This window comes from Panulirus ornatus, chromosome 23, assembly GCF_036320965.1.
Source record: "Panulirus ornatus isolate Po-2019 chromosome 23, ASM3632096v1, whole genome shotgun sequence".
In the NCBI taxonomy this organism is placed as follows: Eukaryota; Metazoa; Arthropoda; class Malacostraca; order Decapoda; family Palinuridae; genus Panulirus; species Panulirus ornatus.
Genome location: NC_092246.1, coordinates 22,985,582 through 23,004,946, shown reverse-complemented (window position 1 = coordinate 23,004,946; position 19,365 = coordinate 22,985,582). Strand labels below are relative to the sequence as shown.

General features: G+C 39.2%; 1 protein-coding gene across 1 annotated transcript in view; it reads left to right on the top strand.

Annotated features, from left to right (window-relative positions):
* Wdr33 (WD repeat domain 33) overlaps positions 1 to 19,365 on the top strand; it is a 75,360-nt gene that overhangs the window by 38,686 nt on the left and 17,309 nt on the right. Inside the window, exon 6 of the mRNA XM_071676846.1 lies at positions 18,175 to 18,301. Coding sequence (XP_071532947.1) covers positions 18,175 to 18,301 — 127 coding nt within the window. The remainder of the gene's footprint in view (positions 1 to 18,174; positions 18,302 to 19,365) is intronic.

Sequence of the window (19,365 nt, the reverse complement as noted above, 5' to 3'; positions counted from 1 at the left end):
TGTGTGTATGAAAATGTGTCTAAGATGGGTGGGAGCAAGGGAATGGAAATCCTCCCCTTCTGTAATACTTTTCAGAAGGAACAGAGGAAGAAGCCAAGTAAGGATATTTTTTTTTTCCCTCTGAGGCTTCATCATCTGTCTTTAATGCTACTTCACTGATGCAGAAAATAGCAGATGTATGAAAGAAGGAAAGAAAGAAGGCATGTACAATTTTTTAATGAGAACTGATTTTGGATAGGGATAAGTAGAGACTCTGTTGCTGTTACCACCCCCTTCATAGAAATTCCCAGGAGCTTAGGCATCAGATATATATATATATATATATATATATATATATATATATATATATATATATATATATATATATATATATATATATATATTTTTTTTTATTTATTATACTTTGTCGCTGTCTCCTGCGTTTGCGAGGTAGTAGAAGAATTTTTTGAGGCTTAGATCTATGCATATTATCAGCTCATGCACAAATATAGGAACAAAGATTTGAATTATAGCAGTTCTTGTAATGATCATGAAAAAGCTTTTGAAAAAATTGATTCAGTTCATATCAGAATCTGTAAAAATATCTTTGAAATGGACTGTAGATTCTAGATGAGAAATGATAATAAACAACTGAAAATTAGACTAAGTATGAAAGGAAAATATTTTTCATGTGTATATATAGGTACTTAGCTTCAATCTCAGGAGTTCCTTTTATCTGTATGAGGCTCCTACAGCATTCAGGCTGCATCCACTGGTTGGAACTGTAGGTCATAAAGTGTTGTGATGTTGTGTGTGTGTCAGTATGTAGAGAATGCAAGGCAATTAAGTAGTGATTGCTCATTTTTTTTTATGGTAGCTGCATTGTTGGCATGAAGGGTCTTGGGATATGTTTAAATGGTGTTTGTATTAATGAAGTGATGGATAGAGAGCTTAGACTAGAAAGTTTGATGTGTTTAGCTGGGAGTTTAGTTTTTGAAAGGTTTATGTCTGGTGGGTGGGAGTTTAAGGCTGAGTTGGGAAGTTGTTTCTTTGGTGCTTGTCAAGTTCAGTGTGTATGTGTTTTGTTAGCGTTATTTTTTTTTTTTTGTGAGGGGGGGATCTGTGATTAGAGGCTACTGAATTGTGTAGCAGAAGTTAACTTTTTATTTCTACTTAGGGGATGGTGGTTAGAGTGATGTGGATAGGAGGAGTCTGGTGCCGTTACATAGAATTGAGTGTTGAGCATGTTAAGGTAAGACTGAATTGGAGGATCTTTTCCTGGTTGTGAAGATGTATGTTTATGGTTGCTAGGCAGCTTGTGATTGTTTTGAGTGCATTTTTTGGTGTAGTTTGCAGCTTTCTGTAATTGCCTTTGAGAGGGGTAAGATCATGCAGGTGAGGCAGAGTTTAGTATGGTGTGAGATGGGTTGATTGAATAAGTAATGATAGATAAGAGAGAGGTGTTGATAAGAAAGTATGGCTGACAGAGCTGAACTCGGTTTGCTGAAATGGTTTAGACAAATGGAAAGAATGAGTGAGGAGAGGTTGACAAAGAAGATATATGTGTCAGAGGTGGAGGGGACAAGGAGGAGGAGGAGAGTGAAATGGAGATGGAAGGATGGGGTGAATAAGTAAATTGGAGTGATGTAGTATACAGGAGGTGACATGCTGTTAATGGATTGAACCAGGGCATATAATACACTTGGGGGAAACATTGAAAGATTTATGGGACCTGGTTGTGGATAGGGAGCTGTGGTTTTGGTGCATAACACATGGCAGCTAGAGAATGGATCTTATTGAATGAGATCTTTCTTCGTCTCTTCCTGGCACCAGGTTACTAACATGTATGAAAAAAAAAAATATCGCCCTTTCCTATGCTATAAAAAAGCAGTAAATGGGATGCAAAAGAAAAGGCTAGTTCATGAGTGATTTTTATTACCCCAAAAGTGACCACAGTGGAGTGAGAAACCCATAGACATAGCTATATCTATAAGCTTGTCAGCATCAAACCTCCTGAGCATCTAAGATTTTCATGTAGAGTGATTGCCATGCATCCTGCATTCCCCTGAGTACCATTACAATTCTTAACAGACATATTGAAATGGCTACACTTCCTTTGAAGGCAGGCAATATAGTTAAAAGCAAACATGTTGTGGTGAGAGTTAGTGTTGGCTGAAAGATAGCTTTGTGTACAGGCTGACTGCCAGTGGGTGAGATGTGAATTACAAATTATTTTGCTGTGACATCATAGAATCTATGATGATTAGGAAAACAAATCTTGAAATGTTTTGAAGTATTTCATTTGTCAAGGAGAGAAGTATTTGACAGTAAAAGAATAAAAGAATCAAATCCATTTGATGTTACATGAATTTGTTTCCTGATTCTAAGATGTCGTAAATGTGAAATGTCGCTCCATACTGTGTTGTTATACTTAGGGATAGCTTTTTATGTTTTAACAGATGTAACATATTATATCAGACTAGAAGTGGAGTATTGAAGACAATGCTTGGCAAGCTGCTGCATCACATAGTTATTGTGTAGCCATCAGCAACTCATGGTTGGGTTGTTTTGACAACTGCCTCTTTCCCTATATGTTGAAGCTTTGGAACTTTACCTGGCACATTTCAAAAGACATGTTTTTAACTTTCAAAAATCCATAAATAGTTTCCCTTGTCTTTTTTTCTGTTTAATGATTCTCTCTATATTTCAAGTAGGGCCCAGCCGTAATATGGACTTTTGTCTGTGACTGGAGCCTTAAACATAAGAAAAAAAAAATGTGCAGTTCAAAGCCTTGCAGCTGCAAGGGTGTTTTGCAACCATGTAGGTCCCATTGAAGCATTGCCTCTCAACTCCAGTGTAGGCAAGGACAGTCCTTAAAATTCTTTAGGTCTTGTATCTTCAGTGCTTGATGAACAGTTACCTCTTTTTTAATAACATATGTTTTCATGCCTGTTAACTCATCCCATAAAGGATTGAGACAGACTGTAAATATAGTAGGGTTAAAGACTGCAATTTATGAACACTTTAATGTGGGAAATAGTCAATCACCATATTACTCCATTATACATCACTTTTTCTATGTTGATACATCATAAACAAATATCTGATTATTGTATAGCAGTCTAAATTATCCTTGAGCAGCTCTTTTATACAGTTTTGACTGTTCCTTTTTATTAAGTTTCTTAGAAGCATTAAACAATTTTCAATAGACCTTGTAGTCAGGAAACTACATAGTGATGTTCTTATACAGAGGAATGACTTGGCTCAGACTCATTGAGGATGTGCTTGTAGTATCATTCCAGAAGGTCTGACTATATTGCCTTCTACAACAGCAGAGTTGTATACACCACAGGACCTAGTTCACAATTGTAGAAGATAGCCATCTGCCATTTTTGAACAACCTAATGCTCAGGACAAACAACAGACCAAGATACTTGGTATATCTATACAGAAAATCCACCAGCACTATCTATCAGCACATAGTGAGAGGAACAAGTCCGGGGTAGTTATTGGATTTTTTTCTGTGGGCCCTTGGAGTATGTGTCCCAGAATTTCTGAAGGATGTAGCATGAATCTCTTATGTAATTGGGTTGCTCTAAAGACCTTTTGATTAAACTCAAAGGAAAGGCACAGGATTATGATTAGAAGATCTGGTGATTAACAAAGTAACAATGGGAGTTACAGATGCTTGATGCTACCTAACTCATAACAATGGCAAGCAAAAACTTTCCATGGTTTACCCCAGATGCTTCACATGCCCTGGTTCAATCCATTGACAGCACGTCGACCCTGATATACCACATCGTTCCAATTCACTCTATTCTTTGCACGCCTTTCACCCTCCTGCATGTTCAGGCCCCGATCACTCAAAATCTTTTTCACTCCATCTTTCCACCTTCAATTTGGTCTTCCACTTCTCCTCGTTCCCTCCACCTCTGACGCATATATCCTCTTGATCAATCTTTCCTCACTCATATATCCTCTTGGTCAATCTTTCCTCACTCATTCTCTCCATGTGACCAAACCATTTCAAAACACCCTCTTCTGCTCTCTCTACCACACTCTTTTTATTACCACACATCTCTCTTACCCTATTATTACTTACTCGATCAAACCACCTCACACCATATGTTGTCCGCAAACATCTCATTTCCAGCACATCCACCCTCCTCCGCACAACTCTATAGCTCACACTACATGTATATATATATATATATATAGGTTATTAGGTACAGTAGGGTTGAGGGTCAAGTCAATTGGGAGGTGAGTTTGAATGGAGAAAAACTGGAGGAAGTAAAGTGTTTTAGATATCTGGGAGTGGATCTGGCAGCCGATGGAACCATGGAAGCGGAAGTGGATCATAGGGTGGGGGAGGGGGCGAAAATTCTGGGGGCCTTGAAGAATGTGTGGAAGTCGAGAACATTATCTCGGAAAGCAAAAATGGGTATCTTTGAAGGAATAGTGGTTCCAACAATGTTGTATGGTTGCGAGGCGTGGGCTATGGATAGAGTTGTGTGCAGGAGGATGTGTGGATGTGCTGGAAATGAGATGTTTGAGGACAATGTGAGGTGGTTTGATCGAGTAAATAATGTAAGGGTAAGAGAGATGTGTGGAAATAAAAAGAGCGTGGTTGAGAGAGCAGAAGAGGGTGTTTTGAAGTGGTTTGGGCACATGGAGAGAATGAGTGAGGAAAGATTGACCAAGAGGATATATGTGTCGGAGGTGGAGGGAACGAGGAGAAGAGGGAGACCAAATTGGAGGTGGAAAGCTGGAGTGAAAAAGATTGTGTGTGATCGGGGCCTGAACATGCAGGAGGGTGAAAGGCGGGCAAGGAATAGAGTGAATTGGAGCGATGTGGTATACCGGGGTTGATGTGCTGTCAGTGGATTGAATCAAGGCATGTGAAGCATCTGGGGTAAACCATGGAAAGCTGTGTAGGTATGTATATTTGCGTGTGTGGACGTATGTATATGCATGTGTATGGGGGGGGTTGGGCCATTTCTTTCGTCTGTTTCCTTACGCTACCTCGCAAACGCGGGAGACAGCGACAAAGTATAATAAAAAAAAAAAAATATATTTTTTTTTTTTTTTTTTTTTTATATATGGTGTGGGAGGCAAGTTGTTAGAAGCAGTGAAAAGTTTTTATCGAGGATGTAAGGCATGTGTACGTGTAGGAAGAGAGGAAAGTGATTGGTTCTCAGTGAATGTAGGTTTGCGGCAGGGGTGTGTGATGTCTCCATGGTTGTTTAATTTGTTTATGGATGGGGTTGTTAGGGAGGTAAATGCAAGAGTCCTGGAAAGAGGGGCAAGTATGAAGTCTGTTGGGGATGAGAGAGCTTGGGAAGTGAGTCAGTTGTTGTTCGCTGATGATACAGCGCTGGTGGCTGATTCATGTGAGAAACTGCAGAAGCTGGTGACTGAGTTTGGTAAAGTGTGTGGAAGAAGAAAGTTAAGAGTAAATGTGAATAAGAGCAAGGTTATTAGGTACAGTAGGGTTGAGGGTCAAGTCAATTGGGAGGTGAGTTTGAATGGAGAAAAACTGGAGGAAGTGAAGTGTTTTAGATATCTGGGAGTGGGTAAAACTGAAAGTTGATGGAGAGAGGTGGGTGATTATTGGTGCATATGCACCTGGGCATGAGAAGAAAGATCAAGAGAGGCAAGTGTTTTGGGAGCAGCTGAATGAGTGTGTTAGTGGTTTTGATGCACGAGACTGGGTCATAGTGATGGGTGATTTGAATGCAAAGGTGAGTAATGTGGCAGTTGAGGCAATAATTGGTATACATGGGGTGTTCAGTGTTGTAAATGGAAATGGTGAAGAGCTTGTAGATTTATGTGCTGAAAAAGGACTGATGATTGGGAATACCTGGTTTAAAAAGTGAGATATACATAAGTATACTTATGTAAGTAGGAGAGATGGCCAGAGAGCGTTATTGGATTACGTGTTAATTGACAGGCGTGCGAAAGAGCGACTTTTGGATGTTAATGTGCTGAGAGGTGCAACTGGAGGGATGTCTGATCATTATCTTGTGGAGGCTAAGGTGAAGATTTGTATGGGTTTTCAGAAAAGAAGAGTGAATGTTGGGGTGAAGAGGGTGGTGAGAGTAAGTGAGCTTGAGAAGGAGACCTGTGTGAGGAAGTACCAGGAGAGACTGAGTACAGAATGGAAAAAGGTGAGAACAATGGAAGTAAGGGGAGTGGGGGAGGAATGGGATGTATTTAGGGAATCAGTGATGGATTGCGCAAAAGATGCTTGTGGCATGAGAAGAGTGGGAGGTGGGTTGATTAGAAAGGGTAGTGAGTGGTGGGATGAAGAAGTAAGAGTATTAGTGAAAGAGAAGAGAGAGGCATTTGGACGATTTTTGCAGGGAAAAAATGCAATTGAGTGGGAGATGTATAAAAGAAAGAGACAGGAGGTCAAGAGAAAGGTGCAAGAGGTGAAAAAAAGGGCAAATGAGAGTTGGGGTGAGAGAGTATCATTAAATTTTAGGGAGAATAAAAAGATGTTCTGAAAGGAGATAAATAAAGTGCGTAAGACAAGGGAGCAAATGGGAACTTCAGTGAAGGGCGCAAATGGGGAGGTGATAACAAGTAGTGGTGATGTGAGAAGGAGATGGAGTGAGTATTTTGAAGGTTTGTTGAATGTGTTTGATGATAGAGTGGTAGATATAGGGTGTTTTGGTTGAGGTGGTGTGCAAAGTGAGAGGGTTAGGGAAAATGATTTGGTAAACAGAGAAGAGGTAGTGAAAGCTTTGCGGAAGATGAAAGCCGGCAAGGCAGCAGGTTTGGATGGTATTGCAGTGGAATTTATTAAAAAAGGGGGTGACTGTATTGTTGACTGGTTGATAAGGTTATTTAATGTATGTATGACTCATGGTGAGGTGCCTGAGGATTGGCAGAATGCGTGCGTAGTGCCATTGTACAAAGGCAAAGGGGATAAGAGTGAGTGCTCAAATTACAGAGGTATAAGTTTGTTGAGTATTCCTGGTAAATTATATGGGAGGGTATTGATTGAGAGGGTGAAGGCATGTACAGAGCATCAGATTGGGGAAGAGCAGTGTGGTTTCAGAAGTGGTAGAGGATGTGTGGATCAGGTGTTTGCTTTGAAGAATGTATGTGAGAAATACTTAGAAAAGCAAATGGATTTGTATGTAGCATTTATGGATCTGGAGAAGGCATATGATAGAGTTGATAGAGATGCTCTGTGGAAGGTATTAAGAATATATGGTGTGGGAGGCAAGTTGTTAGAAGCAGTGAAAAGTTTTTATCGAGGATGTAAGGCATGTGTACGTGTAGGAAGAGAGGAAAGTGATTGGTTCTCAGTGAATGTAGGTTTGCGGCAGGGGTGTGTGATGTCTCCATGGTTGTTTAATTTGTTTATGGATGGGGTTGTTAGGGAGGTAAATGCAAGAGTTTTGGAAAGAGGGGCAAGTATGAAGTCTGTTGGGGATGAGAGAGCTTGGGAAGTGAGTCAGTTGTTGTTCGCTGATGATACAGCGCTGGTGGCTGATTCATGTGAGAAACTGCAGAAGCTGGTGACTGAGTTTGGAAAAGTGTGTGGAAGAAGAAAGTTAAGAGTAAATGTGAATAAGAGCAAGGTTATTAGGTACAGTAGGGTTGAGGGTCAAGTCAATTGGGAGGTGAGTTTGAATGGAGAAAAACTGGAGGAAGTGAAGTGTTTTAGATATCTGGGAGTGGATCTGGCAGCGGATGGAACCATGGAAGCGGAAGTGGATCATAGGGTGGGGGAGGGGGCGAAAATCCTGGGGGCCTTGAAGAATGTGTGGAAGTCGAGAACATTATCTCGGAAAGCAAAAATGGGTATGTTTGAAGGAATAGTGGTTCCAACAATGCTGTATGGTTGCGAGGTGTGGGCTATGGATAGAGTTGTGCGCAGGAGGATGGATGTGCTGGAAATGAGATGTTTGAGGACAATGTGTGGTGTGAGGTGGTTTGATCGCGTGAGTAACGTAAGGGTAAGAGAGATGTGTGGAAATAAAAAAAGCGTGGTTGTGAGAGCAGAAAAGGGTGTTTTGAAGTGGTTTGGGCACATGGAGAGGATGAGTGAGGAAAGATTGACCAAGAGGATATATGTGTCGGAGGTGGAGGGAACAAGGAGAAGAGGGAGACCAAATTGGAGGTGGAAAGATGGAGTGAAAAAGATTTTGTGTGATCGGGGCCTGAACATGCAGGAGGGTGAAAGGAGGGCAAGGAATAGAGTGAATTGGAGCGATGTGGTATACCGGGGTTGACGTGCTGTCAGTGGATTGAATCAAGGCATGTGAAGCGTCTGGGGTAAATCATGGAAAGCTGTGTAGGTATGTATATTTGCGTGTGTGGACGTATGTATATACATGTGTATGGGGGGGGGGGGTTGGGCCATTTCTTTCGTCTGTTTCCTTGCACTACCTCGCAAACACGGGAGACAGCGACAAAGTATAATAAAATAAATATAAAATATATATGTAGTGATCATGAGAGGCAAGTGTTTTGGGAGCAGCTGAATGAGTGTGTTAGTGGTTTTGATGCACAAGACCGGGTTATAGTGATGGGTGATTTGAATGCAAAGGTAAGTAATGTGGCAGTTGAGGGAATAATTGGTATACATGGGGTGTTCAGTGTTGTAAATGGAAATGGTGAAGAGCTTGTAGATTTATGTGCTGAAAAAGGACTGGTGATTGGGAATACCTGGTTTAAAAAGCGAGATATACATAAGTATACGTATGTAAGTAGGAGAGATGGCCAGAGAGTGTTATTGGATTACGTGTTAATTGACAGGTGCGCGAAAGAGAGACTCTTGGATGTTAATGTGCTGAGAGGTGCAACTGGAGGGATGTCTGATCATTATCTTGTGGAGGCTAAGGTGAAGATCTGTATGGGTTTTCAGAAAAGAAGAGTGAATGTTGGGGTGAAGAGGGTGGTGAGAGTAAGTGAGCTTGGGAAGGAGACTTGTGTGAGGAAGTACCAGGAGAGACTGAGTACAGAATGGAAAAATGTAAGAACAATGGAAGTAAGGGGAGTGGGGGAGGAATGGGATGTATTTAGGGAATCAGTGGTGGACTGCGCAAAAGATGCTTGTGGCATGAGAAGAGTGGGAGGTGGGTTGATTAGATAGGGTAGTGAGTGGTGGGATGAAGAAGTAAGAGTATTAGTGAAAGAGAAGAGAGAGGCATTTGGACGATTTTTGCAGGGAAAAAATGCAATTGAGTGGGAGATGTATAAAAGAAAGAGACAGGAGGTCAAGAGAAAGGTGCAAGAGGTGAAAAAGAGGGCAAATGAGAGTTGGGGTGAGAGAGTATCATAAAATTTTAGGGAGAATAAAAAGATGTTCTGAAAGGAGGTAAATAAAGTGCGTAAGACAAGGGAGCAAATAGGAACTTCAGTGAAGGGCGCAAATGGGGAGGTGATAATAAGTAGTGGTGATGTGAGAAGGAGATTGAGTGAGTATTTTGAAGGCTTGTTGAATGTGTTTTATGATAGAGTGGCAGATATAGGGTGTTTTGGTCGAGGTGGTGTGCAAAGTGAGAGGGTTAGGGAAAATGATTTGGTAAACAGAGAAGAGGTAGTAAAAGCTTTGTGGAGGATGAAAGCCGGCAAGGCAGCAGGTTTGGATGGTATTGCAGTGGAATTTATTAAAAAAGGGGGTGACTGTATTGTTGACTGGTTGATAAGGTTATTTAATGTATGTATGACTCATGGTGAGGTGCCTGAGGATTGGCGGAATGCGTGCATAGTGCCATTGTACAAAGGCAAAGGGGATAAGAGTGAGTGCTCAAATTACAGAGGTATAAGTTTGTTGAGTATTCCTGGTAAATTATATGGGAGGGTATTGATTGAGAGGGTGAAGGCATGTACAGAGCATCAGATTGGGGAAGAGCAGTGTGGTTTCAGAAGTGGTAGAGGATGTGTGGATCAGGTGTTTGCTTTGAAGAATGTATGTGAGAAATACTTAGAAAAGCAAATGGATTTGTATGTAGCATTTATGGATCTGGAGAAGGCATATGATAGAGTTGATAGAGATGCTCTGTGGAAGGTATTAAGAATATATGGTGTGGGAGGCAAGTTGTTAGAAGCAGTGAAAAGTTTTTATCGAGGATGTAAGGCATGTGTACGTGTAGGAAGAGAGGAAAGTGATTGGTTCTCAGTGAATGTAGGTTTGCGGCAGGGGTGTGTGATGTCTCCATGGTTGTTTAATTTGTTTATGGATGGGGTTGTTAGGGAGGTGAATGCAAGAGTTTTGGAAAGAGGGGCAAGTATGAAGTCTGTTGTGGATGAGAGAGCTTGGGAAGTGAGTCAGTTGTTGTTCGCTGATGATACAGCACTGGTGGCTGATTCATGTGAGAAACTGCAGAAGCTGGTGACTGAGTTTGGTAAAGTGTGTGAAAGAAGAAAGTTAAGAGTAAATGTGAATAAGAGCAAGGTTATTAGGTACAGTAGGGTTGAGGGTCAAGTCAATTGGGAGGTTAGTTTGAATGAAGAAAAACTGGAGGAAGTAAAGTGTTTTAGATATCTGGGAGTGGATCTGGCAGCCGATGGAACCATGGAAGCGGAAGTGAATCATAGGGTGGGGGAGGGGGCAAAAATCCTGGGAGCCTTGAAGAATGTGTGGAAGTCGAGAACATTATCTTGGAAAGCAAAAATGGGTATGTTTGAAGGAATAGTGGTTCCAACAATGTTGTATGGTTGCGAGGCGTGGGCTATGGATAGAGTTGTGTGCAGGAGGATGTGTGGATGTGCTGGAAATGAGATGTTTGAGGACAATGTGTGGTGTGAGGTGGTTTGATCGAGTAAATAATGTAAGGGTAAGAGAGATGTGTGGAAATAAAAAGAGCGTGGTTGAGAGAGCAGAAGAGGGTGTTTTGAAATGGTTTGGGCACAAGGAGAGAATGAGTGAGGAAAGATTGACCAAGAGGATATATGTGTCGGAGGTGGAGGGAACGGGGAGAAGTGGGAGACCAAATTGGAGGTGGAAAGATGGAGTGAAAAAGATTTTGTGTGATCGGGGCCTGAACATGCAGGAGGGTGAAAGGAGGGCAAGGAATAGAGTGAATTGGATCGATGTGGTATACCGGGGTTGACGTGCTGTCAGTGGATTGAATCAGGGCATATGAAGCGCCTGGGGTAAACCATGGAAAGTTGTGTGGGGCCTGGATGTGGAAAGGGAGCTGTGGTTTCGGGCATTATTGCATGACAGCTAGAGACTGAGTGTGAACGAATGGGGCCTTTGTTTTTTTTTCCTAGTGCTACCTCGCACACATGAGGGGGGAGGGGGTTGGTATTCCATGTGTGGCGAGGTGGCAATGGGAGTGAATGGGGGCAGACAGTGTGAATTGTGTGCATGGGTATATATGTATGTGTCTGTGTATGTATATATATGTGTACATTGAGATGTATAGGTATGTATATTTGCGTGTGTGGACGTGTGTGTATATACATGTGTATGGGGGTGGGTTGGGCCATTTCTTTCTTCTGTTTCCTTGCGCTACCTCGCAAATGCGGAAGACAGCGACAAAGCAAATATATAAAATAAATATATATTCCTGGGGATAGGGGAGAAAGAATACTTTCCACGTATTTCCTGCGTGTTGTAGAAGGTGACTGAAAGGGGAGGGAGCAGGAGGCTGGAAATCCTCCCCTCTCGCTTTTGTTTTTTGTTTTTTTTTCAAAAAAAAGGAACAGAGAAGGGGGCCGGGTGAGGATATTCCTTCTAAGAGTGTGGTTGAGAGAACAGAAGAAGGTGTTTTGAAATGGTTTGGTCACATGGAGAGAATGAGTGAGGAAAGATTGACCAAGAGGATATATGTGTCAGAGGTGGAGAAGTGGGAAACCAAATTGGAGGTGGAAAGATGGAGTGAAAAAGATTTTGAGTGATCGGGGCCTGAACATGCAGGAGGGTGAAAGGCTTGCAAGGAATAGAGTGAACTGGAACGATGTGGTATACCGGGGTCGACGTGCTGTCAATGGATTGAACCAGGGCATGTGAAGCGTCTGGGGTAAACCATGGAAAGTTCTGTGGGGCCTGGATGTGGAAAGGGAGCTGTGGTTTCGGTGCATTATTACATGACAGCTAGAGACTGAGTGTGAACGAATGGGGCCTTTGTTGTCTTTTCCTAGTGCTACCTCGCACACATGAGGGGGGGAGGGGGTTGTTATTCCATGTGTGGCGAGGTGGCGATGGGAATAAATAAAGGCAGACTATGAATTGTGTACATGTGTATATATGTATATGTCTGTGTGTGTATATATATGTGTACATTGAGATGTATAGGTATGTATATTTGCGTGTGTGGACGTGTATGTACATACATGTGTATGTGGGTGGGTTGGGCCATTCTTTCGTCTGTTTCTTTGCGCTACCTCGCTAACGCGGGAGACAGTGACAAAGCAAAACATATGTGTGTGTGTAATATGAGCGGATGGGTCTTTTTTCTTTTGTTTCCTGGCGCTACCCTGCCAACATGGGAAACGGTGATCAAGTATAATAATAATGACGATATTGATTTTATTGAAAAAGCATCAGACACATCAGGGGAATCACAGATTAAACACACTTCAAGGACATTATCATGTTTTAAAGGAAAGTTATCAAATAAGGTTTAACTTCGAGGTACCTTAACCAAACTACTGCCTTGGACTGCAAGGGCATGGCATGTTAGCTGAGCTCTTTCTTAATGATGATGTCAAATTCACCTAGCCTTATTATCAGACTGTCCTTTTTATGAAGAATCTTGATTCTTAAATTCTGGATGCATTTATGATTTGCACATCCAGTAACTGTGACCCATGAAGATGTAGTATATCTCAGATTTAGCTGAATTACTAGAGAGCCAAAGTAAGATTTTACTCTTGTTAATGCATGCCTTTGCAGGATGTTAGCATTTGTGAAACACTGCAGCAAGGGAAAAGCATTGTAGTGACTGATAGGGTAAATAACACTTTCACAGCCCTGGATAGATCCCACTGGTCACAGGATGTAATGAGAAAGCTTAGTCCTTGATCTTTTAATTGAGATTGTCGCATAGTTTGATTCTTTTATAATCTGATTTGCATTTGGATAGAGAGAATCTGTGACCATATGATGTGTATATGACATGAGAGACACAGAGCAAGAGAAGAGAGGATCTGCTCCATGAGTTTGAGACTTATAGTTTTACAAAGTGAAGTTGCATATCACATAAAATCTGTCAAGAAATAATGGGACTACTTTTTTAACTTTGGACGAATTATACACTACAGCAATTGAATTATTATTGTACAGCTTTGGATACCTTTACTGGCCTCCTGCAGCTTCTAGACAGCATTCTATGCAGGAATGAGGAAATGATGGACTCCTTTAGAAAGAAGTCTTCCCAAAGAAGTCTTCCATGGGACTGTACTCTTTTTCATCCTTTGATGATGGTATAGCCTTGCTAAAGACTCCTCACTCATAATGTAACCACTTGTAGGCAGAATCTGATTACATTCCATCTGTTGTATGTTTTTTTTATAAATTTGTCTTATTTGTTCTTTCATGTTTTACCTAATAATTCACTGTACTGTAATGTATTAGGAGTAATTCTCAAATGTTTGTAAGCATTTAGATGGGATTGGAAAATTCTTTGTTTACTTGATTTACACATATAAACTGTATTCGTTATCTTGGAAACTACCTTGAAGTTCACTTTTGTCAGTTATGGGATAATTACTATAATTTTTTCAAGAAAGAATTTATGTTAAAGATATTAATGGCCTAGAGCATTAACTGTGTGGTTTATATTCTGCTAATGAGTGTTCAGAATATATGTCTTGGGGAAGAATTTTTGTGCAATGATAGTCAGTAATTTTTAGTTTGTCTTCACGAAGTAAAAGGATGAGCAATTCTTATATCCTCAACATCCAAGATTTATCCTTGTTTACTGTGCATCCACACCTTAAGTAAGTTTTATGTTTGAGTTCAGTTCTTAGCCACTGCTTGATGTGCAAACATGTAACTTTATATGCTTATGAATATTGATGAGCAATTCAGTATCCCACCAAAAGTAGGTTTCCCAGACCAATATTTCATATCTCAGTAACTCTGGTTAAGTGTCATGTCTGAGTTCAGTTCTCAGCCAGTATTTGATGTTTGTTTTCGTAACTTCATATGCAGATACTTATTGATGAATGTTTCAGCATCTCACCAAAAGTAGATTGCTCTTATGCATAATCTTATGCCTGCATGACTCTGGTAAAGTTTTACATCTGAGCCACTTTGATGTACAAGCCATGTACCTTCATGTGCAGTTGCAAATATGGTGAGCATTTCAGCATCACATTAAGAGTAGGTCACCCAGTTCTGCATTTTCCACCCCAGTGACTCTGGTTAAGTTTTATGTTTGCATTCAGTTCTCACCTACCATTTGATGTTTAGTCAAGTGCCTTCATATGCAGATGCATGTTGATGAGTGCTTCAGCATTTCACCAAAAGTAGGTCACTAAGACTATGTTTCATATCTCAAAGGCAAACTTGGGAATTGGAGTTGCCCTCTGTTATTTTATGAAATCATATAAGTAATATGTTAATATTTAAGAAAGTAGTTTCTGTTTAAATTTTGCAAAATCTTTTGAATTATAAGGCTATCTATGTTAACTACTCCAAGAATGTATTTTGAAAGTGATGGTGATTTTTAAAAAAAGATTAACATTATACTGAGGTAACCAGACTTCAGTGAACTAAGGTTTGCATTAAGTAAGGCTACAACTTCCCTTCAAAAATTCCTTTAAATATATTCTATGAATAAACACATGTGTAATGAACTATTAAAGCTACATTCACGTTAAGGCAAAAGCCCTTGATAACATAGCCTTTTATAATACTTTAACACTGAATAGTTGAATTTTTTTTTTTTGTTATTTTAAGGCTCAAGTCATGGGCAGAATGCCACACTGAGGCTAGGCCTTAACTGAAACGAAAAAATGGGATAAAGAGAGGGAGAAGTAAGAAGAGAAGAGAGAAAGCATTGAAAGAGTTTTGGAGGATGTGGAAAATCTGCCTTATATGAAGGGGCAGGTTGTAGTTAACAGAAAAGGCATAAGGAGGTAAAGAGATCCAAAGCCTTTCAGTGAAGGGAAAACAGATATCACAGTACCTACCCATGAATTACCAATGACCAAATACTAATCATGTAATACAATTGGCTGCTGGTTATTACATGGTCTGTATAGTGGTTGCACACAAGCAGCCAGTTCTCATAAGCAGAACCCAAAGTAATGTCTGTGGAAGAGGGGAAGTGAACCAACTCTGTAGTATGAAGCAAATATGTCTAGTTTCTATGTCAGACTGGGCTAATTGATTATTCAAATTGTTTTGGCCTTGGCTCAGAACCAGAACATCCTCAGATAGGAGGACAGTACTTTATGTAAAGACTGATCAGTATGTATGATCAAAGCAACTTTTCTAAAAGAAAAATAGATGTACTGGATCTGAACAGGACTTCCAGTTTTTTTAAGGCAGACATGACCATTTTTGACATAGGTTGCTTGTATAGTTTTTAAAGATCGAATTGATTTGGGAATTATTTTTTCTAGGATATACAGTTGCATACTTGCTTATTATATAATTTGAGGTATAATTTTTGCCAAAAGATTGATGATAAAATGGCAAATAATATTTTTTACAGTTCTCAGAGACTATGACTATTTCTGCTTAATATGATTTTGCAGAGTGATGTGACAGGGTTACTGGGAGGGAGAGGCAGTAGGATCACATGCTTAATCCTCTTAGTCATCATTTTGTTTTGTCAACACTGTAGCTAGATCTTCAGTGGTTAACACTCTAGGATAGATTGAAGATTTGTGTGAGTGATGTTCTACATTATTACAGTGGGAATAGAGTACAATAATGTAATGATAATGCTTCAGCTTATTGGGCTAATAATCACTGTTATCATTCTCCATCTTTAGCCTCAGCCTTCTGTTCTTGACACTACCCAAGTAAAGTGAGAAATGGTGAAGAGGTATGGAAGAAAGATTACTAATTAAATGAGATTTGAAAGATTTTCTTTTAACTTTTAGATGGATGGACAAATTAGAACTTAGAGATTCAAAATTCTGTTATGTGAAGTTTTAGTCTTTCTGTAGTTGAGTTATTACCCAAATTTGTAAGTGCTGTTATAGCAGAAATCCTGTAAATTAGTTGCTTTAAGTGAGGATAACTGTATATGAGATAACCAAACTTTAACTAGACAACTTACCCCTAAAAACAGTGTTGATTAAAGCTTTAATTCATTTAACTGAAAGACATGCAGGAAAAAGCATAAGATGCCATCAGGATTTCATATGTATAGGAATACCATATAAACTGACAATATTTTATTTGATTGACATTGCTAACTTAACATTTGCATGAAATGAGTAGTACACCGTACACAGAGCTGTATATGATATTGAAGTGAGTGGTAGACTATACACACAGAGTAGTGTATGATGCTGGAGCTGATCTGTTACATTGTTAGATAATTCCATGATTTACTCTTTAGAATTCTTTTTCTATATTGTTTGGAGATGAAGAGTACTAAACATCTTTATGAATTACTATGAAAACTTATGTTGAAAATGAAAGAAGAGAAGGATCCTGGAGATATTATCAGGACTTAAAAAAAGTACAAAAGTACAAAAAAAGCACAAAATAATTCAATCTCTAAAAGCCTATTGTATGAAGAGAAGCTGAAAATATTACATTTCTTTTCACTTAAGAAGCATGGACTTCCTAGGGGCTTCATAAAAGTTTTCAAAATTCTGAATGAATTTGACAATGTATATCATCAAGATCCTTTTGAAATACAAGGCAAAACTGTACAGTCTCTGGAACAAGTGGAGTGAATTGTAAGGCTAAAAGACTTAATACTAACATGGGAAAAGTTTCTTGCCAAATAGAACTGTTGAACGTCAGAACAAGTTACTGTAAAATGATGCTTATGCAAAGACAATAAGTACCTCCAAAAACTTGGGTATTTACTAAAAGACAGTGATAAAAACATATAGTATATGCATATATACTATGTTTTCTTTTGTACCTGGGTCTAGAGAGGTGACACCCTTTTGTTAAAATGTGATGGATTAGTGCGAATAGATAGTACAGATATTACAAAAAAAGTTTCCTTTATATTTTTTCTTGTAAGATTTTAATCTTATTTTACTTCAGCAATGCATGGTTCTTCTTTTCTTTTTCTTGCTGGTTGTTGTTTTCAGAGAGAGAGAGGAGAGAGACCTTGTTTACTATTCTGTCCAGTCATCATTTATTTGAAACTTATTTTAAGGTAGTATTAGTATATGAATTACGGCTTACCTTGTCGTAGGCAGTGGGCATTTAGTTTTGTTTTTCTAATGTACTCCTATTTGGTCTGTTTTTCGAATGAGGATTAAGTTGATACAGAAATTTTCCTTATGCACTTTTGAAGAATGGAATGTTTTTTTATCTAAATACTGCCTGGTATTATAAACCATGATGAAGATGAAATTTTAAGAATTTTAAAGGATACCAAGACTAGTTTAAATATTTGCAGTTTTTGAACAATTGAAATCAGTTTTGTGTTTATTGGGGATGTACCTGGATGAACTCATGGATCTAAAACCAAAGTTTGAATGCTGGAAGATACTGGCTTGGCATATGCATTCACACTTAAACTTTGTGAAATATTTTCAATATTTTCAACAGAAAAAATCAGTATTACCTTGAGTCTAGGCCAAACCTCATCATTTCAAAGATTTTAATTGTTTTTGTAAATTTGAGAAATACATTTATAAAAAAGACTGCATATGTATGTTCAAAGTACGAAAAATAATTTATAGGTGATTTGTTGTTGTTTCGGAGTAGTCCATGACAGCTGAAGTACAGTACTCCAGAATCATTTTGGTAGTCCTATCACTGAACAAGGGATGTTCAAACGGTTCATGGCACAGATTTCATATGTGTGATTAGTATCTTTCAAAAGGTGGTGCATATGGTAGCAAAGATAACCAAAAGCATGTTAAACTCTGGAATCCCTTAATTGAAGATGTAAGTGCAGCGTAAATTATAAGGTGTACAAGCAGAATGGTGTAGTACACCTTAATTTATATGTATATTGTGCAAAGTATAGCTATCAGGTACATGTTACTGTTTAGGAAGTGTCCTTGACAGCTGAAGTACTTCAAAGCCCTTTGGCAGTCATATCACTGAAAAAAGGAATGTTCAAACAGGTCATGGTGCAGATGTCAAATGTGTGGATTGGCATCCTTCAAAAAGTTTGCTAGCATCCGGTAGCAAAGATAACCAACAACCTATAAAACTTTGGGATCCTCGTTCTGGTCAGCCGCTAGCAAAACTGTAAGTATATTCTTAATGAAGATATTTTTTTGTAAATAATAAGAACAAACATTTTTGTAGTATTTTCTTAAAAAAGCAGTAGAGACAGACTGGCATAGTGTAGCTGGAATTAGGAGAGATACTCAAAAGAATGAATTTTTGAGAGGGATATGTAGTGTGAGGATTTGATTAAAAAGGCTTAAGGATGAAAGTATAACAAATGACAGTTGTTGTATGATTGGTTTAGAACAGTGGTTCCTAACCTTTGTGAAGCTGTACCTCCTTATGGCCAACCTTGAATCTATGGTGGCCCCCATGATCCATGAAAAACCAAATTTTTCAACAGTTCCAGTTTCACAGACTCTAATGCCTTTCTCAATGGATAAATAAACAAACAAACACACTTACAAAAAATCATATATTCATGAGAAAATTAAATAATATTTACAGTTTTTCATTAAGTTTTCCCTGCCTGAATCTGTCATGCCTATTAATAAATTACTTTTGTAATTCATTGAGAAAATAGTTTTAGTCAGATATGTTGACCACTTCGTGGCCCCCAGGTTAAGAACCACTTGTTTATAAGGTATATAACATTACTATTTGTAGGCATTACACACTAATGATACTCATACAACATTCACTGCCTCACTTATAACATTAATACAAAAGCACCACACAAACTAAATGCCTGTAGAACATTGACTTGCACTAAATTTAGACAGGAAAATGAATCCCTCAAAATCCACTACAAGCTATTCATCTGCTCCACTTAAACTACACCCCACCTGCCAGGTTGTTTATTCTCTCAAAACCAAATTTAACTGTGTTGTCTGTCTCAAGGGGGTGGCCATGATAAAAGAATCTCCATAACTGTTGAACTACAGTGCTGCTTCTTAGCCTTTAGTACCTTACCCTCGACAGGTCACTGGCAGAGGATAACTCGAGCACAGTGTTTCCAGAGGCTTCTACCTAGTGTTCCTACTTACTACTTCTACCAAATGTGTCTACCTTATGTTCCTCCAAATGTTCCAACCTAGTTCTTATAGCCAGTGCTCCCTCCTGAATGTTCCCACCTACTACTT